Here is a 26,864-nt window from a genome sequence, read left to right on the forward strand (position 1 = left end):
GTGCAGTTTGCTCTCAGAAAAAACTGAAAAATCTTTCATAAACTGAAGCAAAGTGAAGCCTACTGTGTACAAAATCAAAATAATGTTTTTGGATGATCAGTTCTGAAAGACTTTACTAGTCTCAGCAATAAAATGATTCAAGACTCTTCTGAAGCTATTATGGTGAAAAATGCTATCTATGCCCAAAGAATGTGTATGAATACAATTTTAAGTATACTTTTTAAAATTTTTGTTTTTCTTTATTTGGGAGGAGAAAAGGAAGATATGTTTTTTCCCCTCAACATAACAACAATGTTATAACAACACAACAATACAACAACAATTACAGAAATGTATTGCAAGACTTCACATGTATCTTCTTAATGCAGGGGAATTGAGGAAGAGAGATGATCTGGATATAAAAGTTTTATAAACAAATAAATGTAAAAATATTTTACATATAACTGAGGAAAATAAAAATAATAAATTAAAAAAGGAAAAAAAATCTTGCCTTAGATACACCTGTGATTCTTGATGTGTTTGGAAGTATTTTCATCTGACATCAGGAGGATCACATAGCATTTGGGAATAAAAATGCAGCCCAATAACCCAGCACTGGAGGTCAAAATGGAGAAGATCTCCACAAGCACCATTGCCTTCCCTTTAGTGCTCTGATAAGTGGGGAGAAAAGAGATCCAGACGCTGCAAAACACCAGCATGCTGAAAGTGATGAACTTGGCTTCATTGAAGGCATCAGGCAGGTTCCTGGCCAAGAAGGCTATAGTGAAGCTTCCCAGGGCCAGAAAGCCCATGTAGCCTAGAACACCATACAATGCAAAGGCAGAGCCCTCGTTACATCTGAGGATGATATGGCCAGATTCAGAGCGTGTGTCTGCTTCTGGAAAGGGGGGATAGGTCCCCAACCAGATGGCACAGAAAAGCCCTTGAATTCCGGAGCAGATGAGAACAACATAGTAAGACATTCTAGGATGAAGGAACATCCGGATCCTGCTCCTTGGCCTTATAATCCTGAAAGCCAGAACCACTATGATGGTTTTGGCCAAAATGGAAGAAACAGCCACTGTGAACACAACTGCAAATACTGTTTGTTGAAGAAGACAGGTAGCAGTGGTAGGACGGCCTATGAAGAGCAAGGAACAGAGGAAGCAGAAGATAAGGGAGGTGAGGAGAGTGTAGCTGAGATTCCGGTTATTGGCCTTGACTATGGGTGTGTCCTGGAATTTCACAAAGATGCACAGAATCAGAGCTGTCAGTAATGAAAACAAAATAGCTAAAAAGGTCAATGCCATCCCCCATGCTTCTTTCACATCCAGGAAGGTCACAAGCTTGGGAAGGCAGTGATCTCTCTGCTCATTGGGATATTTATCCTCTGGGCATTTCATACACTGCTCTGCATCTGTAGGTGATAAACAAGGGAATAAGGTTTAGACTTTAAAAATTATCCTCATTTCAAAATGTAGGAAAGAGTCAGGAAAGCTACAGCAATTCCTTCTGCCTCCATAGGAAACAAAATCTTTTTTTTTTCTCTTTATGGAATAACAAAGTCACTAGTAAGTAATAGGACATAAAAGGCTAACCTAATTCTGTTCATGTCCTTTATCACTAGTTGGGGCTTAATTCATGTTTATTCTCTGTATGTGTTTTACTTTACTGATGAAACCTGTTCCTCATAATCTAATCATTTAGTGCAGTAAACTTAGAGAGTAGAGCCTTTTAGCATCAAATGTCAAGATGACTCCTTATGTTATGTTGTACAACAACTCACTTTGGACATTTACCTGCATTAAGCCTTCCTCGTCTTTTTGGATTTCCAGTTTACACCTTTTCACAGGTACTTCATGTGAATTTTATCCATTTTTTGATAGAAACATATATTATGTGAATCCCTGTCTCTTCCCATTGAAATGTAAATTCTTTGAATGTAGTACTTTCATCTTTTTCTCCCCATTATTTATCACCAAAACCTTCATCTACTAAATGATTCTTCATTAAATGATTGATGACTTATTAAATAGCTGACAAAAGTTTATTTTAGTAAAACTACTTTTTATATTGAAATTGTCCCTCCTGTTAATAGGGAAATGGTGCCATTATGCTATATATTGCTCAGTGATTCCATAACCCTTTAACACTTTTGTTTAATCAGATAATTTAAAGAGAAATTCTCATTGGTTCATGAGTAAAAATTTCCACTTGTTTTTGGAATATTGCATTGACCCTATTTTAACCCTCTCCTTCAGATCCATGAAAACTTCTTAAACTTTACCTAGGAAATAATATTCTAAAGCCCCTCTCTGGCATTCTAGATCCAGATTTATTATCATCAGGTTCTTTCTTTCCTAGAAATTCTCTTTTCTCCTTGTTTCTTTCTTTTTTTCTATGATGTTCTAACAAAGCCTTGAATTGGCTTTGTCACATCAGAGATGACAATCAAAACAGACATATGCCAGGAATGTCACAAATCAGAATAAAACTTTAAAATTTTACTATATAGTATAAATAAGTAAATGGCAACTTGAATAGTGAATAGGACTTGAAGTCAAGAATGTCAGAATTTGCATCCTGCCTCAGAAATCTAATAGCTGTGTGACCTTGTGTAAGTCCTTTCACATTTGTCTGCCTTCATTTTCCTATCATTGAAATGGAGATAATAATAGCACCTCCTTCACAGGGTTATTTTGAGATTAAAATGAGATAGAATATATTTGATACAAAATTAAACCCTTATATAAATGAAGGTTGTATCATTTAAACACTACCATCCTTATTATGCTCACCCCTAAATGAAGAAACAACCCTCACTGCAGGGAAGACACCCATGTACTTCCACATCAAGTTACAAATTGAGATTATTGCATAGTGTGAACTTTGTATACATTATCATATCTTTTCATAGAATCCACCTTTTCTCTTCTTTCCTCTTTTCCCTATTCTCCTGGCTTGAAAACATTCTAAGGCAAGGCTCAAATGCAATGCCATTAGATGAGTAATGGCAGCATCAAGTTTTCTCCCAAGACAGAATTCTAAATTGACTCCACAAGCACTGTGATCCAGGTGGATATTTACCCATCTTAACTATGTCCCATTCCTTAATCTCTCAAGTGGATTAATTTTCTTTTGTCACTCTATGTGCAATATGATGTAGAAAATAAATAGCCAATGGCTAATCAGGGTATAGATGCTTTTGTCATAGTCTTGAAGTCACTCAACTCCTCAGTGATCTAGGAATCTCTCAAAAAATAAGTTTAGAGAAATTGCTGACCTTCATAAGTAAAGGTAATTCCTAATTCAGGAGCTCCCTTTAGGAGTGAAGTCACAGATCTAGAACCAACACTATCGGTATTTTCTATTATGCTGATTAAAATGCCCCCAAATAGAAGGTCTACTGCTTTTAGCATTCCCTAGCAAGTCTGACTCATTATGGGGTTAAAAAATCATACCCAATTTGAACAATAAGGTAGAGAGAGAAAGAATATTAGATTATTATTCATTAGGTATGGGTGATAGTATTTGGATGGTCTCTGTGGAGCTTACTGACTCAAGCAATTACTCTGGGTTTCATGTGGAAATCCAAGCATGTGGAAATCAAGCAAGATCTCTGAAGACCCTGCTAGATATCAGCATTGGATCGATCAGTTGTAAGCAAATATTCTTCTGAAAAAAAGTATGAAAACTATAAGATATATTTCATTACATACACAAGATTATAAAAATTCACTTCCACATGCTCAACAAAATTTTCACTTGAGATTCTGAGTCAGCCATTGAAACTTTCATCTCCTTAACTCATTCTCCATCTCCACATCAGTCTTACTGAATTAAATGCTGTTAAAGTTCCTTTGTCCTGGTCAATTTCATGTCCTCCAAACTTCCAAAATTCAGATGCATCAGTAGATTTCTTGATTTGGATTTTCCCTTCATCGTGGAAGATCGTTGCTTAACTCTACTTGCCCATCTATGGGACTGTTATCCTTGTCCACACACAATTTTAGAAAACCACAGGATGTTTGTTCATTATACTGTAGGCTTTGCTTGCTAATTCCAGCTATGATTATAACATGGAAACACTGGCCACTTCTCATTCTTCATTTCATTTTATGAACATTTCACCTTTTCATAAGTTCATTGTTTACTCTCATACATTATGTGCTACTATTCTTCTTCTAGTGACCTCATTGGTTACATGGTAAAAATCTGCATAAATTCACTATGTGCATCTTACTTGTTTTGGGGGTAATTTTCAATTCAGTTCTTTACAGACTGTTGTACTCCATTATTCTCGATCAGAAAATGACACTGTTAGAAGTCTGATTCTTAATCAGTCTTATTTTTAATTTACTTAATTTGTTGACAAATAATCAGTAAAGTGGATAGAGATGTATATTTTATAGTTCAGTCAATTGCAAAGTAGGACGAAAGGCTTTAATTATCGAGGATCATTTACCAAAACTTCCTTGTTTCCAGATATAACTTGGTAATCAGACTGATTTTTCTGTAGGCAAAAGTTAAAAATTTTGAAACCTAATTTTGTTTGTTTTTGGAAATGTAAACCAGGAGAGAAAGAGTTATTTTCTCCTTGCCCTGAAGTAGAAATTTGCTTAATTATGGATGGAGAAAGCCATTTTGACTAAAGCACCATAATAAGCCCAATCAGAGTTCATCCTGTGTGATGGTAACTAAGATAGAGCGTATGGTGGAAAATGGAGCGAGACATAAATAAAAAATGGAAAGATTGATAGGTAGAAGGGGAAAAAGAAAGAGGAAGAAAAAGAAAGACAGAGAGAGAAGTGTGTACAAGAAACAAAAGGGGGAAAAACAGATAAACAGATGAGAGACAAAGACAGAGAGAGAAGAATGAGTAAAGAGACAGAGAAAGAAACAGTAAAAGACATAAAGAAAGAGTGCAAAAGAAAAGAAATCGATCTGTGGAGGAGTTGTGATGAAAAAGGCTTCCAGGGAATACTCCCTTTTTATGATTAGAAAGAGCACAGGGAAGATTTAATCGCTCTCCTCTCCTTTCTTCATTTCTGTAACTATCAAACATCTTGTGACTGATTTTGCTTTACTTAAACTAAGAAAGAGCACACAATTTGGTCTCCTTCAGAATAAATCAAATCTTCCAAGTACTCTTGATTCACATACCATAATTTCAGGTGTTGTTATGATGGAGGGAGGAATGGCACCGAGAAAATATAATATCCTAGTTGGAACAAAGGGGTGGGAGTTGGCTTGTTTCTCTGCATTTAAATATGAAATAAATTTGTTCTAATGGTTTTTGCAGATTGATTCCAGGCTAAAAATCTCACCTTATTTCACTCAAATTTAGTGGTATGTTACCCCCGTAGATAGCCTACTCCTCATTTCAATCACTACCTTTAATTTCTTGCTGGAGCCCAACTATTTTTCTTGGGATGACCTCCCCTAGCCTTATTTTGAATTAAATCCCCAGTAGAATCTGGCATCCAACAAATTTACATCCCTCAGAAAACTTTAGTTCCAACATCTCTCTCTCTCTCTCTCTCCCTCTCCCTCTCTCCCTCTGTCTGTCTCTTTGTCTCTCTCTCTGTCTCTTTCTCACACATATAATAACATACATATAGATGTGTATATGCACACACAAATATATACATACACATATATATATATGTGTGTGTACTCATATGCATATAAGTATATAGACACATACATATGGTTCTTTATCATATCTATTTCCACACATACCCTCTAGAGGACAAGACAAAGTGATAGCAGTTCATCCACGAAATAAGACAATGAATAATTGTTTTTCTATTAATTATCTTTCACATTGTTTAGTGAGATCAAACCCACCGTGACTGGAAACTTATTTCTGGATATTCCTTTGGTCCATCTCAGTCTCATACAATCTCTTACTGAGACCCTGATATTCCTAAAATTTTAGACAATTTAATAGTTTCTTTGTTATTTTCTTTTATCAGTGGCCATGAGAAAAGAGTTTCCTGAAGAAACTCACCCATCTGATTGGAGATCTCCCCTTCTGAGCATGGGGAACAGTTGAAACAGCAGGCAGCCTTCCCCTCCAAAGGGGATTTCCTGAATCCAGCCTGACAACTGTCACTGCATACTCCAGAGGGAACCTAAAGTATTGAGAGGAGAGTGGAATACACATTTTTAAGTGAGAACTATTAAGTGAGAATTTGCAGAAGAAAAAAGGAGTTCCTTTTATTTTTTTTTAAATAGTACTTGCTTTTTTCAAATACATGCAAAGATATTCTTCAACACTCACCTTTGCAAAATCTTGTGTTTCAAATTTTTCTGCCTTTCTCTTCCCTCCCTCTCTCCTAAAAACAAGCAATCTGATATAGGTTAAACATGTGCAATTCTTCTAAACATATTTTGATATTTGTCATGCTGTACAAGAAAAAAATCACAAGGGGGACAAAGCAAACACAATAACAACAAAAGGTGAAAAACTTGGACACTAATTCTTTGTTGGTGGAGTTGTAAATTGATCCATCCATTCCGGAGAGCCAAAGAGTTATCAAATTATTCATATCCTTTCATCCGTCAGTACTTCTACTGGGTCTGTATCACAAACAGATCATTAAAAGGGGAAAAGGACCCAGATATATAAAAAAATGTTTGTAGCAGGCCTTTTTTATAGTGGTAAGCAATTGGAAACTGAGTAAATTCCCACCAGTTGGGGAATGGCTGAATAAGTTATGGTATATGAATGTTATGGAATATTATTGTTCTATAAGAAACAATCATCAGGATGATGTCAGAAAGGCATAGAGAGACATGAACTGATGCTAAGTGAATGGGTAGAAGCAAGAGAACATTGTATGTAGCAACAAGGAGATTATGTGATAAATGATTTTGATGGACATGGCTCTTTTCAATGAGATGATTCAAGCTAATTCCAATAGACTTGTGATGGAGAGAGCCATCTTCACCCAGAAAGAGGAGTAGGGTGACTGAATGTGGATCACAACATAGTATTTCTCCATTTTGTTGTTGTTTTTTTGCTTTTTGTTCTTTTTCTTTCCCCCTTTTTGCTCTGTTTTCCCTTGTGCAGCATGATGAATGTGAAAATGTTTAGAAATTGCACATTTTTAGCCTATATTGGATTACTTGCTGTCTAGGGAAGGGAATAAAAGGCAAAATTTTGCAAGGGTCAATGCATGTATTTCAAAAAATAAAAGCTATTATCAAAAAAGAAAACATGTTTGGATAAATGGAAAATATACTGAAGAAAAGAAGTTGTTAAAAAAATAAATTTGGTGAAATGCAAAAAAGAAAACTCCTTAAAAATAAATTTGGTAAAATTGAAAAAGAAAACAACTCATCAAGAAATTAAAATCTAAAATAAAACAATCCACTGATCAAAAAAAAAATTCTTTTAAAAGTACAATAAGTCAAATTATTTTTTTAAAAAAAGATGAAAAGACTAACTGGAAAAAGGTAATTCTTCATTAAAAATTACAATTGGACAAATAGAATTAAATTGCTCAATGAGACATCAATTAACATTAACCTTTAGGGGGAAAGTGGACATTCAATAAAATAGGGAATTTCTAATCATTTCTGATGAAAATGCCAGAACTGAATGGAAAATTTGATCTTCAAGTACATAAGTCAAGAGAAACATAAAAAGGTAAAAAAGGGAATAAAAGAAAACCATGTTTTTTAAAAGTTTAAAATGTTTATGTCTCTACATGTAGAGATGATACTTTAACTCTTGAGACCTGTATCTTTGTCAGGACAATTAGAAAGATTATATTTAGACAGAAGGTTTAAGCATAAGTTAACTTTAATGTGAGGATATAAAAACAGCATATCATAAATAATTAGTTTGGCACAGAAATTTGTCTCATCCTATAGGGAAATAGGGAGATGGAAAAAAAGGGACTAATAGTGGAGAGGACAGTAATGGAAAGGAAAAGAAATTACCAAGGGGATTTTTGAATGAAGAGAAGGCATATTGAAGGAAGTGGTGATTAGAAAAATAAAACACTGGTGAGGAGAGAATGCCTGAAAGGAGAAAATAAAATATAATGATGAGAAAAAAGGATAATGGGAAATACAGAATCAGTAATCTTAAGTGTGGATATGAATGGGATGAACTCTCCTATAAAAGGGAAGCAAATAGCACAGTGAATTAAGAGCCAGACTCCTACAATATGTTGTTTACTAAAAAACACATTTGAAGCAGAGAGATACATATAAAATAAAAGTAAAAAGCTGGAGTAGATTATATTATGCTTCAACTAAAATAAAAAAGAAGCAAGAGTAGCAATCCTGATCACAGACCAAGGAAAAGTAAAAATTGATATAATTAAAAGACACAAGGAAGGAAACTACATCTTGCTAAAGGGTACTATAAATAATACTAAATATATATGCACAAAGTAGTGTAGCATCCAAATTTGTAGAGAAGTTAAGTCATTTACAGGAAAAAATAGAGAGCAAAATTAGTCTAGTGAGGAATCTCAATCTTCTTATATGAGAACTATACAAATCTAATCACAAATAAATAAGAAAGAAGTTGAGAAGGTGAACAAAATTTTAGAAAAGTTAGATAAGATGCTAAATGAAATGAGCAGAACCAGGAGATCATTATATATATCAACAACGATACTGTATGAGGATATATTCTGATGGAAGTGGATTTCTTTGACAAAAAGAAGATCTAACTCAGTTTCAATTGATCAATGATGGACAGAAGCAATCCAAAGAAAAAAACACTGGGAAATCAATGTAAACTGTTTGCATTTTTGTTTTTCTTCCCGGGTTATTTTTGCCTTCTGAATCCAATTCTTCCTGTGCAACAAGAGAACTGTCTGGTTCTGCACACATATATTGTATCTAGGATATACTGTGACAAATTTAACATGTATAGGACTGCTTGCCATTTGGGGGAAGGGGTGGAGGGAGGAAGGGTAAAAGTCGGAATAGAAGTGAGTGCAAGGGATAATATGGTAAAAAAAAAAAAAATTACCCAGGCATGGGTTCTGTCAATAAAAAGTTATAATTTTTAAGAAAAGAAAAGAAAACCTAGGTAAGATAAATCTCTGGAGAAAACTGAATGGGGATAGAAAGGACTATATCTTTTTCTCAGTGGTATTTGGAACCTACAGTGTCAATCTCAAACATGAAAAGTATAAACTTACCATCAATGAAGAGGAAATACAAGCAATAATTAGGAGCTATTTTGCCCAAAGGCATGCCAATAAATTTGATAATCTAAATGAGGTGAATAAATATTTACAAAAAACATAGCTTGCTCACATTAACAGAAAAAGAAATAAAATACTCAAATTAATCCCATTTCAGAAAAATAAATTGAACAAGCTATTAATATACTGCTTAAGAAAAAATCTCCTGGGCCACATGGATCTATAAGTGAATTCTATCAAACATTTAAAGAACCATCAATTCCAATTTTATATTAATTATTTGGAAAAAATATAGGCAAAGAAGGAGTCCTACCACATTCTTTTTATGACACAGATATTGTGCTGATACCTAAACCAAGAAGAATCAAAATAGAGAAAGAAAATTATGGATCAATTTCTTTAATGAATATTCCTCCAAAAACCTTAAATAAATTATGAGCAAGGAGATTGCAACAACTAATCACTAGTTTAATATCCTATGACTAAATGGAATTTATACCTAGAATTCAGGGCTATCTCAGTATCAGGAAAACTATCAGTATAATAACAAAAATAATTTGATTATCTCAATATATAAAGAAAAAGCAAATGGCAAAAAACACCACCTGAATTTTGGTTCAATAGAGGAGCAAATCAGTGGGGCAGCTTTCAGTTCCAGGTCAGAAAGCAAACTCTGGGAAACCAGTCTGTTTCCTGAAAAGAGTAGTCAGAGCTACCCCCTGCAAACTCAAGGAGCCACTGTGCTCAAAGTCAAGACTCAAAACTGTACACAAAGCTTGGGACCACATCACCTTTACCCCTGCAGCAGAGCTCAACCATAAAAGTTAAAAAAGAGAAAATATGGTTAAAATAAAAAAAAAGAGGAAATATCAAAAGAAAAGCAAAGAAAATGGGCCAGAAACAGAAAAGAATCTTGACTATAAAAAGCTACTATCGTAACAGGGAAGAACAAAACACAAACTCAGACACACACACACACACACACACACACACACACACACACACATATAATTTAAAGGTTAAACTGTTTGCATCCCTGGATGAGAAAGCAGTATCTGTAACTCTTAAGAACTGTATCTATCACTGGGGAAGACAGAGTAGGGAATCACATGGACTGAGGGTGTGGTGGTGAGTGAACTTTGATGTGATGACATCAAAGAAAAAGACATTAGGGGGTAGAAAAAGGTCTGTACTGGGAAAAAAAAAAAAAAAAGGAAAGGGAAGGTATAATGGGACAATTAGTTCACACCAAGACATTCAACAGACCTATTATATTTCAGGGGAAAAAAGGAAGAGAATGAGCATTGTCTGAAGTTTGATCCCATCAGTTTTGGCTCTAAGAAGGAAGGATTTAATCATTCAGTGGATATAGAAATTTATCTACTCCTATAAAGAAGTAGAAGGAGAAAGAATAAAAGAAAATGTAGAGGCAAGATAGAAACTAGAGCAGAAACAGGGGAAAAGGTAAGAGAAGGGGAAGAAATGGTAGGAAATAAGATAGTGGGTAGGGTGGGTAAAAAAGAAGATTAAGAACAGGATGGAAAGTTAATAAAATATATACAGAGGAGAAAATGCGATGGAGGGAAACACAGAGCTGGTAATCATAACTGTTAATGTGAATGGGATGAACTCTCCCATAAAACAGAAGCAAATAGCAGAATGGATTAAAAAACAGAATCCTACAATATGTTGTTTACAAGAAACACACTTGACAGAGAGAGAGAGAGAGTGTGTGTGTATAAAGGTAAAATAAAAGGCTGGAGCAGAATTTGTTATTCTTCAGCTGAATTAAAAGAAGCAGAGATAGTGATCCTGATCTCAGATAAAGCAAAAGTAAAAATTGATCTTATTAAAAGAGACAATAAGGGAAAATATATCTTATTTAGGCATACTATAAATAATGAAGTAATAACAATACTAAATGTGTATGCATTAAGTAGTAGAGCAGGCAAATTCCTAGAGATTTTAAGCCAGGAAGAAATAGTAAAATTATTCTAGTGGGGGATCTCAACCTTCTCCTCTCAGAATCAGGAAAACATATACAATTTAACATGGCAATAGTATTTTTAGGTATGCTTCCAAAGTAAATAGGTAAAGGGGAAAACCACTTTTCAATAACAAAATTTTTATGGAATCTCTCTTTGGGGAGGCAAAGAACTGGAAATCGAGAGTATGCCCATCAATTGCAGAATTACTAAAAAAGTTGTAGTGTATATAATTAAGGTGGAATACTATTTTGCTGTTAAAAATAATGAGCTAATTGATTTTAGAAAAACAGAAAGGCTAGCATGAAATAATAAAAAAGATAAATGAGTAGAACTAAGAGAATGTTGTACACAATAATAGTAATGTTTTTCTAAAAGCATCTTTGAAATCTGTCATTTTGGGTGATATGACTGCTCAAATAATTTATAAAGAACATATGAAATTAGATGCTTTTATATATTAAATACACTTTTTGTGTTGTGCTATATACATGGAAATGTTTTTTCTATCTTTTTGTATTTAAGTTCAAAATAAAAATTTTAAAATATTTATAGCTGTTTTGAAATGGGAAAGAATGGAAATATGTGATGGTGTCTATAAACAAAAGAATTGTTGAACAAGGTACTACATATATTTAGGGTTAGAGTCGGGAGGCGAATTTAGGGTTAGGGTTAGATTTGTATGTGCATGTGGATGTATGTATCAAAGTCTTTGTATATAATATATGTAGATATATGTAAATGTTATGAAACAATATTGTGTTGTAAGAAATGATAGCCAGGATTGTTTCAGGGAAAATGATAAATTTCGATGAACTAAGAAAAGTGAATCAGAATCAAGTCTAGCACTCTAGTCGTTTTACCACTTAGTGGTCCCTATAAGTAATACAGAATAAAACAAATAGGGAAAGAATTCTTCCTGTGATTAGAAGCATAAAGTTAACATTCAAAATGTGTCTGACCTCTGAACCCCACTTGTCCCACACTATGGCATCTGCACAAATTGTAAAATCTTGATTAAGTGGAGCCTCTGGAATAAAGTCCCCCACATGCAGAAGAAGATCAGTTTTATTAGGAAAGAACACATAGTTCATAATGGCATACTGAGCTTCAGGGCGTCTATTCTCATCCACAAACACCTGGTCACCAGCTCTGTTCTTAAACTGGGTGTTCTTCAGGTAGGAGTGCAGCTGAAAGGGAAGAAAATGTTCATTACAAGAAGTACTTGAGAGAAGGGCAATCTCATTTGAGCTACAGGGCCTCTTTTGTGATCTTATGGAGTTTTGTGGTCTTATTTGAGGTGGAATAAAATCTGGCTTTCTATTGGGACACATAAAAATGAAGCTTGGGAAACACAGTGTTGTATATTCATAGTTGCAGGTTTGCCCTAAACTCCTCACTGTCTCTCAGTCCCTTTATATAATCTATTGCCAAGGTCTGTTGATTTCATTTTCGCAACACTTCTCCAAAAGGTTTCCCTCCTCTCCTCTGCTACTGGTACATCCCATGACTTCACACCTGGACTATTGCAATAGTCTTTCAATGGATCTCTCTGCCCATAGGCGTCTCCTCATTCTGCTCCATTCTCCATTCTGTCTTGGAAGTAATTCTTCTAAAGAGTAGGCCAGATTATATAACTTCCATATTTAAAAATTTTAGTGGCTTTCTCCTACCTCCAGAAAAAAATACAAAAACAAATGAGTGTCTTTCAATGTACTCTGTATATTATTAGTCTCCTTCCCTTGTACTATACACCATTAATCTCCACATGTTATTTAATGCAGAGATGATGTTGATCTTACTGTTCCATGGACAAGAATAGATTATCTTGAAACAAGACTCTAATAGACATTTTTTTTCAGGCTGACCTCCATTTCTGGAATTCTCAACCTTCTCATCTATATTTTTAGGCTTCTTTGACTTGCTCAAAGCCCAACTAAAGTCCCACCTTATTAGAAAAGCCTTTCCAAAACTTAATAGTAGTGGCTTCCTTTTGTTAATTATTTCCTATTGATCTACCATACAGCTTATTTGTCCTCTCTTTCTTGATGTTGCCTTATTAGATTACTCTTCAAAAACAAAAGCCCTCTTTGTATCCCCAGTACTCAGTGCAGTAACTAGCATATTATAGGGACCTAATAAATATTTGTTTACTGAATGTTTATACACTATTATTCCCAAGAATAGATCTTCACTTAAGGTGTTCAAAAATTGAAAAGAAATGCCATTTTGTCACTCAGCTTATTTTGACATTGGGCACTTGTTTAAATAGTTGAGGATGATCCTTGTTGCATTGGACTCAAACCTAATAAAGGCAATAATTAGTGCCCAAAGACAAGCCTGAGGCACATCCATTTTCATGTGTTTGTATGTTCCCCCTTCAGGGTAGGTTAAGTTTAAATTCAGGTGAATAGTACTTTTGGAGGATGTGAATATAGAAAGTGTAAGGGAAACTAAAATGGATCATATTAATGGCATACACACACACACACACACACACACATATATATATATATATGTATGTATGTATGTATATATAATTTCCCTAAGATTTCTATGGGAATTACATCCCTCAGTGACTTTATTTTTAAATCAATACCTAAATAATTCTCATTATAAAATGCTTTAAAATCTATCACTTAACCACTGCTTAGATCAATTTGTGATTGGATTTGGGTTTTTCTTGTCAAAGATACTTTGTTCTTTTGCCATTTTCTTCTCTATCCCATTTTATAGATTAGGCTGATTGTGACATGCTCAGAGTCATCTAGCTAATACATTTCTGATCTTGGATTTGAATTCAAGTCTTCCTGACTCTAGGCTCCAGGCTCTATATACTGTGACATCTCGATATCATCTCTTCTAAAATAATTCATTCTTATTTTTTAAAGTTTCAGCCATATATACCTTATTTATACATATTAGCTTTTCTGTCTTCCCCATTAGATTGTGAGCTTCTTTAGTGTAGGGACTGTCCATTGCTTCTTTTGATTCCAATCATTTAGCTCAGTGTCTGGCATATAGTTTATTCATTGTCTCACCATACCTTTCCCTTCCTTAGTTTGATAAGTATAAGTATAAGACTCTTAATGTATTGCTACCAAAATTTCATCTTTGATTATTTTTTTTTACAGTGATCTGATTTATTAAAATATTTCTTTATCCTTCCTCTGGTATCATTTTTAGGAAATTGTTTCATAGAAAGAACTCCATTTTGGAAAGTGGAATCAAGATGGCAGAGAGAAGACAGGAAAAGGACTTGGAAAGGTGGAATAGCACAAATTATCTCCCCTAAAATAGTAAACAAAATGAATGGAGAACTGGAATAGTAAAATTATCTTCCAAAAATAGCTATTTATTATAGGGGATGAGGAAGAGAGTGGGGCCATGAGTGAACTTTAATCTCATCAAAATTAGCACAAAAAGGAAATAAAATGAACACTCATTTGGTTATAGATATCTCTCCCTTCTTCCCTGCAGGAAAATAGGAGGGGATTGTGTTATGAGAAAAGGGGAGGGTGATGAAAGAAAGGGCATTATGGGAGAGAAAGTGATTAGGAGCAAACACTTTTGGGGAGGGACAGGATAAAAGGAGAGAGAGAAGAGAATAAATGGAAGGAAATGCAGTTAGCAATAGTATTTGTAAAAAGAATTTTGAAGCAAGCTTATCTGATGAAAGCATCACTTCTCAAATGGATAGGAAACTGAGTCAAATATATAAAAATAAGATCCATTTCCCAATTAATAAAAGATCATAAGATATAAACAGTTTTCACATGAAGTAATGAAGTTACTTATAGCCACATGGGAAAAAATAACATAGCTCACTATTGATTGGAGAAATACAAATTGAAATGATTCTGAGATACTACTTCATACCTATTGAATTGACAAATGAACCAGGAAAAAAATAATACATGTTGAAGGAAATATGGGTAGTATGAGATATTAATCCATTGCTGGGGGATTTGTGTAATGATTCAACCATTTTGTAGAGCAATTTGCAATCATGACCAAAGGTCTATACAATCATACATTTTGATTTAATAAAATAATATGTATCCAAAAAAAGATTTAAAAAGAAAAACAACCTGTATGTACAATAATGGTTATAAAATTTCTTTTCTCTGAGCACATAACATCTTATTATTTTAATTAACTTAATGGGATGCCCAACTACTGGGGAATGGCAAATAAATTGTAAAGGAATATTATTGTGATATAACAGAGATGAACAGGACACTGTCAGAAAAATATGGAAAGATATTCATGAACTTCTGCAAAGTGAAATGTACTGTGCACAAAAAAACAGCAATATTATGAGATAATCAATTGTGAATGTCTTTGCTGTTCTCAGCAATACAATGAAGCAAGACTAATCTTTACTACTTATTTTGAAATATCCATATCTAAATATCCACAATTGAAGAAAAAACTGATTGCACCTAAATATAGATTGAAGCATGATTTTTTTTTACTTTATTTTTCTTGATGTTTCTTTTTTTTGGGGGGGGGTTGGGAAGGAAGACCTAATTTTTTTTTTTTTGGTAGCATGACTTTTATAGAAATGTATTGCCTCACTTCAAATAGGTCTTTCAGTGGAGGGAGCCTTTTGGATAGGGCAAAAGTGAGATATTTTGGAACTAAAAGTTTTATAAAAAAATGTTTAAATTGTTTTACATGTAATTGATGAAAAGTAATATAGTTTTGAAAATTTGAGGGGATATATATTTAGGGAAGGATTGTACCTAAAAATAAATTTGTCATGCTTTCTAGAAATTTGATAAATAGCAATATAAAATGAAAGAGATAAATTAGAAGAAAATTGTCAGTGCAAATTTAATGTGACAGATACCCTGAAATTCAAAAATAATTTCATTGAACAAGACATGTTTATACTAGAAAAAAAAAAGGTACAGTAAATGGTCTTTCCTTGTCCAAATGGATGCCAGATAAAAGGATATTCATATCATATATACCTGACTTGAGAACACATAAGTAGGAGCAAAGCCCAAAAGTTGAAGAGAAGCTATTATTGGGCATCAGGACACATGTCTTTGGTCACTGCTGTTTGAGAGGCTTTTAAGTCATTGAGTTTAGAACTTCCATGCCACAGCAAGGCTAAATTGGATTGGGGATGTGAATTAATTTTATCAATAATATGATGAGCTCATAAGGGCACAAGGTTAACAACCTAGTTAATGCCATACAGCCCAGGTCAGAGAAACAGAGTAGATTAAAGCTTCCCCTGTTGATAAATATTGGGATCAAACCTGTGAGTGAACATTTTCTGTTGATCCCTGGTTATAACTAAGGATATATTTTAGGAATATATTTTAGAAAATATATTTTAGGAATAAAATAAATAATAAAAAAGAGAATCTATTTTTCCTTTCTATAATGATAAAACACTACTGTCTATACCCCATTTTAGTTAATATAAGGAAATTTTCTGTATTTCAAAAGGGATAGAATTAGGAAGGAGTAGGCTTAGGTGGAAGAGACTGTTCAAAGGACTGATAGAAGTTTCTAGAGAGATGAGAAAATTCCCTCTTATAAGAAAATCAAAAGAGCATTTTGGACAAATTGAGTTTATGTCAGCCTGTGATAATACCCTGAGGGAAATTTTTAACAGATTCTGGTATCTGGAGAGAATTGACTAATGGGAATGTTTTTTTTTTCCATAATTATGAAAAAAAATCCACAGCTTCCATTAATGACTGGAGATGATTTTATCCAGGATCATTATTATCAGAGATAAATTATTGAAATATTTCTTTGAATAATTTGTAACATTCTTAATAAAATATAGGGTCAATAGAATTCATGTTTCTCCAAGCTTATGATTCCAGGAATCAATGAAAGAGATCATTAAGAATATATAGAAAAAAATAATGTCTCCAGTTAATTTTTAGCTGGGATGAGATTTCATAATTAATTGATTAAAGAGAAACAATGAATGACTAATAAATTAAGAAGAAATATATAAAATACCATTAATTGAGGGATACTGCATCACAATTAATGAAAATATTACCTACTATCAGGTAGAGAGCTCATAAGGATTGGTCACTGGCTTGAATGTCAACCAATGTAGAATATCTTTCAATCTAACAAGCTCCATTTAGGCTAATTTTGAACTGTTGTTTAAAATAATTATAACAGGTATAAAATGGAAGAAGGTGAATTTATAGGTGATTGGTAACCCTTAACTCTAAGTACAATAGTTAAAATTGTTGTAAAAAGTTGTTCTTGTCCAGAAACCTGAATGACACCTGAAGTCCTTTATTCTGAAAGAAACAGTAATTTTAAGTTTTATATGCACATTGACCATTTTAAAAGAGTAATAATACATTCTTTAAAGAATATTCAATTAGAAAAAATTAAGAATTCAAAAAAAATCTTCATTATCTACCTTGTCTTACCTAGTCCCCAAATATATCCTTATAAAGTCATAACTAAAAAGTGGTCACTTTTTCAATATTACCTGCCATGAATGAGTTAATAAATATTCTTCATCTTCTATTGATTTTTTCTCAGATTTCCTCATCAGCATTTCATGTAAAGCCCAAGCCACAGCATAAATAGAGTTATAGATATTGTAACTCAAGGTAGACATGGTCATTTCAAAAGAGTACAAAGACAAAGTCTTCAAGGAAGCATTTGGTGAATATGCTTGCTCTGGATTTGCTGGTTGAACTAAGCATTTAGAAGCTGATGGATGAATTGCCTTAAGAAAAATGCCATCTGTATATTGAGAAGGTATGGCTGCCTGTAGAAGAGTCTTAAATTCAGGAACTTCATTTGTCAAGTGTGAAAAGAAGAGAGTTGCATGGAAAATATAACCATAATGATAGAAAGGTTTTGTATTAATGTTCGAATGAGATGTGGCAATCCAGACCTTCTTCGTTGGGATATTGGGGGTTGGTGAGATTCCCAAAATTATTAATGAATCTGTGTCAGTATGGATAACAATCACTTTGACTTCTGATATTAAGATCCTTGGCATGAAGGTCTCAGAAGGCTTCCTATGATTTCTGTCACTAGTAGGGATTTTCTCTGTAAAGGACATACAAACTTTGTTCTTTATCATTTCCTCTTTCATTTCCTCGAGGAATCCATCACCTTTCATATCATCAAAGACAATCAACCCTATCCAATTCCATTCAAAATGTACCAATAAGTGGACAATACCTCGGTGAAGAGAAGACTCTTTGGGGGCCATCTGATAGAGGGAAGGAAATTGAGCTTTGTCAGTAAAAACAGGATCAAATGGACCATAGCTGATCTGGATGAGAAAAAAAAATAAAAATCAAATGATGCATGATGATGTTAAAAGAACCAAAGTAAAACACACACACTCAAATTGGCATGTTTGTTTATAGAAATTATTTTAAAATTTTAATGCAAATTTATTACAGGTGACATTTTCATTGCTGAAAGTCTCTCTATTAATCCCACTCTCTGAGTCCTTAAAAAGATAGTGGTTTAGTGAAGAATGAGTTCAGATAGTCTGTTGCTACTTCTGGTTTAGCTAGGTTTCTTCCTTGAGCTTTCCAAAGAAACAAGAATATATCATTAATTCTTTGTTTAATTGTTGGCAAGGGTAAATTTCTAGATTAAACCTGCTATAAATGATTGAGGGTGAAGTAAAAGTTTTCTTTTGTAACTAAAAGAAAGTGAACACATGAATAGTATTGTGTACTTTTTAAAAATTTGGGATAAAATAAAATTCATTCATAGATGTCATTATTGGTTTGCGCTACTATATTTCAAACAAGAAAAACTAATTGCTTCCTAATAAAACCTGAATATTAATTTCTGACTTCATGAAATCAGAAATCTAGATTGATAAGAGCTTAGTGAAATCTAAACCAAGCAATACTGAAAAAGGAATACCCACTAAAATGTAACTGAGTATAAGCATATTGCCAATGACTAAAGCTTTCCAAGAATCATAAAAATAGCCCATTCTTCCTCATGTACACTTGATATTGATATCATTGGCAGGAAACTAAAGATAACCTCTTTCATCATGAGTAAAATACAAATGAAAACAGTTTAGAGGTACCACATCATGCCAATCAAATTGACTAATATGACAGGAAAATTATAAGAAAAGCTGAAAACCAGGGGAAATTTTTTGGAATAAGTATTTCCAGTAAAGTACAGCAGAAAACTGGGTGGAGGGGGGGGGGGGTTGCAATATGTAGCTCAGATAAAATCTTCATTTCTCAGCTATAAAGCTTTCTATAGTTATATGAAAAAATCTTCTGAATCACTGTTTCTTAGAGAAGTACAAATTAAAACAACTATGAGGTACCATGTGACATCTATCAGATTGACTTATATGACAAGAAAAGGATAACCAAAAAATCTTGGAGGGGATATTGGGAAACTGGAGAACTAAAACACTTTCCAGAATTTCTAGAATGAACCGATCTAATCATTATGGAGAACAATTTGAAACTATGTCTAAAGAGCTATAAAACTGTGAATAGCCTTTCATCCTGTCTATATATCAATAACACAGAAAGGAGAAATTTGCACAGTTATTATTTATTTTATGCAGTTGTTTTTGTTGTGGCTAAGAACTGGAAATCAAAAAGGCATCCTTAAATTGAGAAATGGCTAAACTGACTATAGTATATGATTGTGATGAATATTATTGTGATATAAAAATTAGAAGCAGGATGTTTCAAGAAAAAAAAATAAAAAGACTTAGATGTAATAATGCAAAGGGAAATAAATGGAATCAAGAAAACATTGTACAGCATTAATAGCAACATTGTACAATGAGAGATGTAACAATTCTCAGCAATATAATGATCTATGATATTCTGAAAGGACTTATGATAAAACATAGTATTCACTACCACAAAAATAATTGATTTTGTCCTTTTTTTCGTTTTCTTTCTTTTATTTGAGTCTTCTTTTACATGATGACTAAAATGGGAATGTTTTACATGATTGCATATGTATCAACAATATCTGAATGCTTATCAATTCAGAGAGGAGACAGCATAAATAAATATGGAGAAACAGAAGCTAGAACCCAAAACTTAAAAAAAATCATCATTTTAATATGCAAATGAGAAAAATAAAATATTAAATATTAATTACATTGTTAAATATTTTAAGAAATAAAAATAATTTTAAAATAATATAGTTAAAATGTCTGCTAAACTATTCATAAGTGGTCTTATACTTCTCTATTGTTCTAAAATACATAGAGAGCAATGCAAAGAGAAAGAATGTTTTAACACCACATCAAGTTTTTGTTACTCTTAGTATCTAACATTTCTCTGCTCCACAGATAGAACCTCACCAACTATAGTCACCAATTTAAAATGTAATGTCTACACATGAATAGGCATCAGAAGTCCTGACCAGCTACTTGACAATAGGACTGATGTCAATTCATATTATCTATGACTATGATTTTCTCAAATGAAAGGATCAGATAAGTACCTACATATCACAGTAAGAAGGAACCTGCCACTTTGTGGAAACAGACACATCCATCCTCTCCTGTCATGCTATCTCCAACCAGAATCAAGATAGAAGAATCACAGAATGGAAAAGTATACTTCTTTCCTAGACAAGATCTTATGCTCCTATATTATCTGGCAAACAATAATATTAGATGAATTTTGTTGAATGAATTCCTGACTTGGACATAACACTCTGGTTTGCAAATCTCAACCTCGAGTTAATTCTTAAGCTCCTTGAGTTTGGAATGTTTTGTTTATATTCTGTTCTCCATGCATATGATCAGAACAATCTATAATTCCAATGCTAGTGACACAGTAAAGCTCCCCTTTGTTTTTCCTCCCAAACCCTTAAACGTTAAATCTGTATCTGTGAAGTAATTGGGGATAAATAATATTGAGTAAAAGTATGAAAGATTTAAAATAAGGGATATGTGTATAAATGGAGAAAGTCTTTTCCCTTTTCAAATGGGTTTCATATTCAAAATTGATCTCCATTTCATTTAAATGAAATACTCACAATTTTCATGAAATGACTGTGAAAGACAAAGCACTTATAGAAAGATTATTTAACTTAAGATTTAAATTTGTAAGCTCTAATCACTATTATTCCACAGTGAATTGTGTAATGTTGAGTAAACATTTTAATGTCTCCAATCATTGGTGAACTTATTTCTATCATAATGGGCAAGTAAAGCCAGTTCTCAGATCCTTTCAAAGGTTGGAAGTTAAATTACTTCAATTTCTTTTTGGCTTACATTCTAATTGATGTTTCAGTTGTTCCCCTCCCTGATGATCGAGGTGACTGCATGGTTCAGTTGCTAGAGTTAAACTTGTGTCAAGAAGACCTGAGTTCAATTTCCATACCGGTTAATTATTAGCTGCATCATAACACCTTAGCTTTTCTCAATCTCTGTAGTCTCCTCTGTAAATGGGAGTAATAAGACACCTGCCTTGTGCATTTGTTGTGAAGATAAAAAGGAATACATATGTAAAGCATTTTAAAAATTAATTTTAAATTTAATTTTAAAAATTTAGAGGTATCATAAATGTACTTGTTGCTGCTGTTGCAACTACTACTACTATTTTGTAGACAAAAACACAGAATCAGTTAGGTTCAATCTTATTTACCTGTGGAAAATGGTAGAGATCAAACAGGGTTCCCATCTGGATTGAGAGAGCTGATGTGGCTCCTCCAAGGACAGCCACAGACTTGGTCTGCTCTTTGCAATTATAATTAGGGATGAGCCGGTCCAGTCCAGACAGCCATCGCAGGGAACTCTCCAAGGTCCTTTCATCATTGGAGTAGGTGTTGTAGAGGTGGAATCCCAAGGATATGTTGGGCAAAAGATTAGGATCCCGATTAATCTCATTTAAGGTGAATGCCAGAGCCGGGAATTGCTGGTAATTTTTGTATATTAATCTGGTGAGTAAGGAGGAAATTGCCACAGAACATTAATAAAACTTCCAAATGAAATACTTTTCCAAAAAAAAGACTTTTAACAGCCATGTAATTCAAAACAAAGGACTCCTGGAACTGTTCAGCTAATTCCATTTGTATTTTTTAAAAAAATAGTGCCCACCCATGTGCTTTGTTCTTATATTCATCTCTTCATGAAATTACTAAAATTATTTCTCATATAACCCTGGCTGCTAGAGTAAATCACTCATTCCACAAAAAGTCCTGGATGATCATTGATCCCAGAAGGCTTAGAGCAGAGTAAAAGAAAAAACAGATACATAGGAAACTGTGATATTACATTATTGGCAGGACATGTATTAAAGGTGAATGTCACTAAGATCTAAGGAAACAGTGGAGTGAGTCCCATTCCTCTGAAGAAATAAGGGAAGGTTTCATGGAGGGCATCACGATCCATGAAAACTGAGGATAATTTGATGTATGGGTATTTGGGAAAGAGGTCATTGCAAGAGGAAGAAATTATACATAAAAATTCACATAAATGTGTGAACAGGAGGTAATACATATTTAGGTCAAAATTATTTTCCTCAGGTCCTCTGTAAAAATCTCTAATTTAAGGTCCTAATTTAGCCTTTTCTCTCTCCTCACTTCTTCTTTTTCTGACAGGGACTGGGAAGAGCAGAAAACCAAAGTCATTTTGAAGATTGTGACTTAGTACCAGATCTTCAATCAGGATGCTCTCACAAAGAATAAATTCTTAAACTCTTCTTGGCAATGTTTTGACATATAACCAATCTGGTACATTTTCTCCATTCTTTCTCCTTTCAGACAATCTGGGCCTGTTTTAATTGAGACAGAAAGTGATCATGACATAATGGTAAATTTTGGCTGTCTCACTTATATTGTTTCCATTAAATTATCATCAGTGCAGACAATAATAGAGTGCTTGCCTTTACTGTGGAATGCAATTCTCAAGACAAAATAAACAAACTGCATAGAGTTTAAAAGAACATTTGATTTAGAACAGGATTTTTATTTAATATTTTCACCAGTGGATGGTAGAAACTTCTTTTCCCTCCATGCCAAACTTATAATTCTGTCATTTTGATGAATAATAAATGGAATAAGAACAGAATTTTGAAAATAATTAGTTATTAAAATGATTTAATCATTATGTATTTTAGAAAAAAATAGACACTTAAAGATTTGTAATTTATGAACATTAATTCATAAAGATGTTTTTATTTTCAAGTTTTAAAAAATAAAGGGAAATGAAAGAATCCAGAAGGATTAAAAAGTGACCTAGAGCATGATACACAGAAGCATTTGGCTACAATAGGCTACAGAAAAAATTAAAAATCTCATTTCCCAAAGAACAATTCAATGTATCTCATGGTATGTTTTCCAGAAGCAGAAGAGAGAATAAATAGTCAGGTTCCATCTCCTCTACTATGACAATGGGAAATGATTCAGGAATTGGTGTTTTGGTCTGAATCCTGTTTCTACACTGCAGATTGCTACACACATAGAATTCTGCAAAAGGTACAGAAAATGCACAAACTGAGACTTATCCATCAGCATGAATGTCACTACATATTTTTAAGTCCCAGAAAGTAAATCTACATCCACTTTTCTTGGATTCCTCCAGTTCAGTAAAGGTTACCAAGAGAAACGCAAACAAGCCCCTCTCATATCACCAAGAGAAAGGAGAATTCCCCAGATATCCATCCACTCAGTAATAGCAAGCATTCCATAAACACACTCCAAGTCTCGGTACTTGCTACAGCTTCTTCCTGGATATACCTTTTTCTCCCAAATAAACTCAAAGTTACTAAGACCCAACTTTCAAGGCTGGCCTAGTCAGTATTATTGAGGTTCCCTACCTTAGAACACTTTATCAAGAACATGTAACTTTTGCCTAGAAAAATAGAAAAAAAAAAACCCTAAGATTATAGTTTCCACTGATAGAAGCGATGGGATGAATAGAGCATCTTGACTGAAGAGGTTCTCATAACTTCCTAAAAGAATGTGAACGTTCATTATCAGACAGCAAAATGTAGAGAAAGAATATAGGAGCTTCCATTCCTGATGATGGGGCTGATTTCTCCTTGCTCTGTGTCAGTACACTAAACAACAAAAACTCTGTCCAAGGAGGAAAAGGAGGTATAGACCTCAAGTACTTCTGCTGCTTCAAGCCAATAACCTAATTTCAGGAGGCATACACTCTAAAGACTTTCATTATTTTCATTGCTTAAATATTAAGATGAAATTGGGATGGCAAGGAAGGAAAGATGATAAGGCAACCTGCTCAGGACTAAAATATCTGGGTATAAGACATTTGAAGGAAAGTGAAAAGGGAAAAGTAGAAGAGAAAGGTTTTCTTGCTTCAACTCTGAAAGTTAATTAAACATATAAGAAAATGACAAGAGTATAAAAATATGAAGAAACAAGGAGACAGCACCCATCACTTCACTTTCTTTTGCTAAACCATGAGGACTTCTCTTGAATGAACACAATAAAAAATGAGTCCAGGCAAATAGAAATTCACTTACTGATAAGGCTTACATGTTTTGTTAGGAGGACTTTGAAACACTTCTGTTCCTGTCATACTGTTCATTTCAGCTGAGAGCAAGGTCAAAAAGACCCCAATCTCCAAATCCCCATTGTTGACAAGAAGGGGGTTAATTTTCTCGAAGCAAATCTGCCCAGAAACTGGAAGCAAAAGCAGTAGAGATACAATAAGGAAAGAAAGGAATTGCTTTTTTATGCTTTTCATAATACCTGATCACATCTCCCTCAAAATTAACCAAAGTTCTAACCCTAAGGAAAGCAAGTTGCCAATCTCTCACACTATAGCAAATTCAGCTGTTTGAATCATGGACTGATGAAAAACTTGCCAGCATCAGAAATAACTTCTTTCTGTAGATGTTCAAACTCTGGTCTACAGATCACACCTTAGGAAAGTCAATGAGACATCAGTCAGGCCCATGTCCAAGACAAAAACAATGGTCTAGGATGAGTACATATTTTATACTTTCATCATCTTTTAGAAAATTTATTTTTAGATATTAATGGGGACTAATCCTTCAACTCTATATTTCATAGCAAAGTTTCAATTTAAGAAGAACTCTGGGGACCAGACTGCCTGAAGCATCTCCAGCTGAGTCTCTGCATCTAAGGGAAAAACATAAGTGCTAAATTATATTTCGGCCTTTCTTTCCCTTGTTTGAAACTAGGCTACAGTACAGAAGAAGCTGTTTAGATAATTAGTTTCTGTGTCCTGGCTTCCATGAATTGCCTAGGATGAATAAATCTTATTTGAAATACTTTTGTAGGTCACCAGACTTACTAAATCTTTGTAAGGCAAATTTCCCTTATAGTAAATGCCTTGATGACCAACTGCTTCTCTATACCAGGTTAAATGGAAGTCAGATTTCATTCTTAGGACTTATTATGATCTACTTTGAATAACTATTATAGTTTATACAATGCTCACAGATTTCCTCTATTATTTTCTCATCATTCCTTACACAAGATTATAACATCAGAGTCTTAGAGGTGAAAAGGACCTGAAAGTTCACTTAGTCCAATAGTTTATGACACATTTCCTTTCTCTAATGACTAGATTAAAAGCAAATTCAGATCTGTGATGACTGTGTGTTTTAAAATCAGCCGGAGTCAAGAATTCAGGTTAGGGGAAAATCGTCAGTCTTTATTCTCAGTGAAGAAAGATCGGAGGTGGAAGAGAATGGGCAATAGTAATATGTGCAGCTGAGTCAAGAAGCTAGCTCGACCAGAAGCCACACGACCAGCAGCTACCAGCATAGAACCCAGGCCCAATCTCTCCCAGCCTCTCTTCCTATCTCTCTGCCTCCACCCACCCAAATCGTCATTTCCTATACAACATATCAGGACTTGCACAGAGAGTGGGCAGGGACCATTCTTTATCCAAGCATGTATATTAATAGAGTATAGTCCAATTACTATTTAGCCTCACGTGCTTGGGACCTCAGTGCATCAACTCAAGCCTCAGCCCATTACACAGATTCATCTTTCCTACTTGAGAAAAATAAAATGACAGAATCTGCAGATATATATTTGCACTTTTGATGATGGTACTAAAAAATTTTGAGCTCCCAGAGACATTAGAAGTAATCTGTTATTAAATCTTTACTTTATAGATGAGGAAATGATACCCAAGAAATCAGAATAACTTCCCTATATTTACACAATTTGGAGCAGATCAATTCTGGGTTTTTAACTCCAAAGCTAATCCAATTCTTACTACCCATTACTGTTCCCTAGAGAAGTTCACGAGCATAATTCATATAAGCAGAAGTCAAGTGGACCACCAAATGTCTATGAAGGACCATTACAAGTACTTTGTCTCTAGGGATCATGAGAGCTATAAGATACCTAAACTGGAAAAATACAAAATTAAAATGAAGCATGGCTAGTCTTGAACCCAAACACAGTGTGAGCCTAAGGCCATTTCCAATCAGTGCAGGGGGTCTGCAGGGTATGAGTTAAACTGTGAAATGGCTGAGTCATCTGGCACTTAAATTCTGAAGATACCTATCAAGGAAGCAGATAATTTTTGCTGGTCTAGTTCAGTTTAACCGGAATAATAAAGAAGTCTAAAATTCCACTTGAGCATTTTCATGGAGATCCACAATTAGAATTTCTTTATTAACACATAGTAAACATGGTAGCAATCTTCACTCTTTTGGATTGAATCAATGGGACCAACTTGTGGCCTGTCTATAAATGACTCCACCAAATAGGATTTTAATAGATGAAAATCTTTTAC

At 33.9% G+C, this 26,864-nt stretch overlaps 1 protein-coding gene across 1 annotated transcript; it reads right to left on the reverse strand.

The window, feature by feature from the left end:
- Window positions 1–491: 491 nt before the first annotated feature.
- LOC100926815 (vomeronasal type-2 receptor 26-like) lies at window positions 492–24,677 on the reverse strand. The gene is made up of 6 exons (XM_012544127.2): window positions 24,607–24,677; window positions 21,766–22,057; window positions 17,631–18,431; window positions 12,106–12,333; window positions 5,993–6,116; window positions 492–1,396 (listed from the first exon to the last, which is right to left on the reverse strand). The coding sequence occupies exons 1-6, from the start codon at window positions 24,669–24,671 to the stop codon at window positions 492–494; spliced, it is 2,415 nt and encodes an 804-aa protein (XP_012399581.1). The 5' UTR covers window positions 24,672–24,677.
- Window positions 24,678–26,864: the final 2,187 nt, after the last annotated feature.

Source organism: Sarcophilus harrisii, chromosome 1 (genome assembly GCF_902635505.1).
Source record: "Sarcophilus harrisii chromosome 1, mSarHar1.11, whole genome shotgun sequence".
Classification (NCBI taxonomy): domain Eukaryota; kingdom Metazoa; phylum Chordata; class Mammalia; order Dasyuromorphia; family Dasyuridae; genus Sarcophilus; species Sarcophilus harrisii.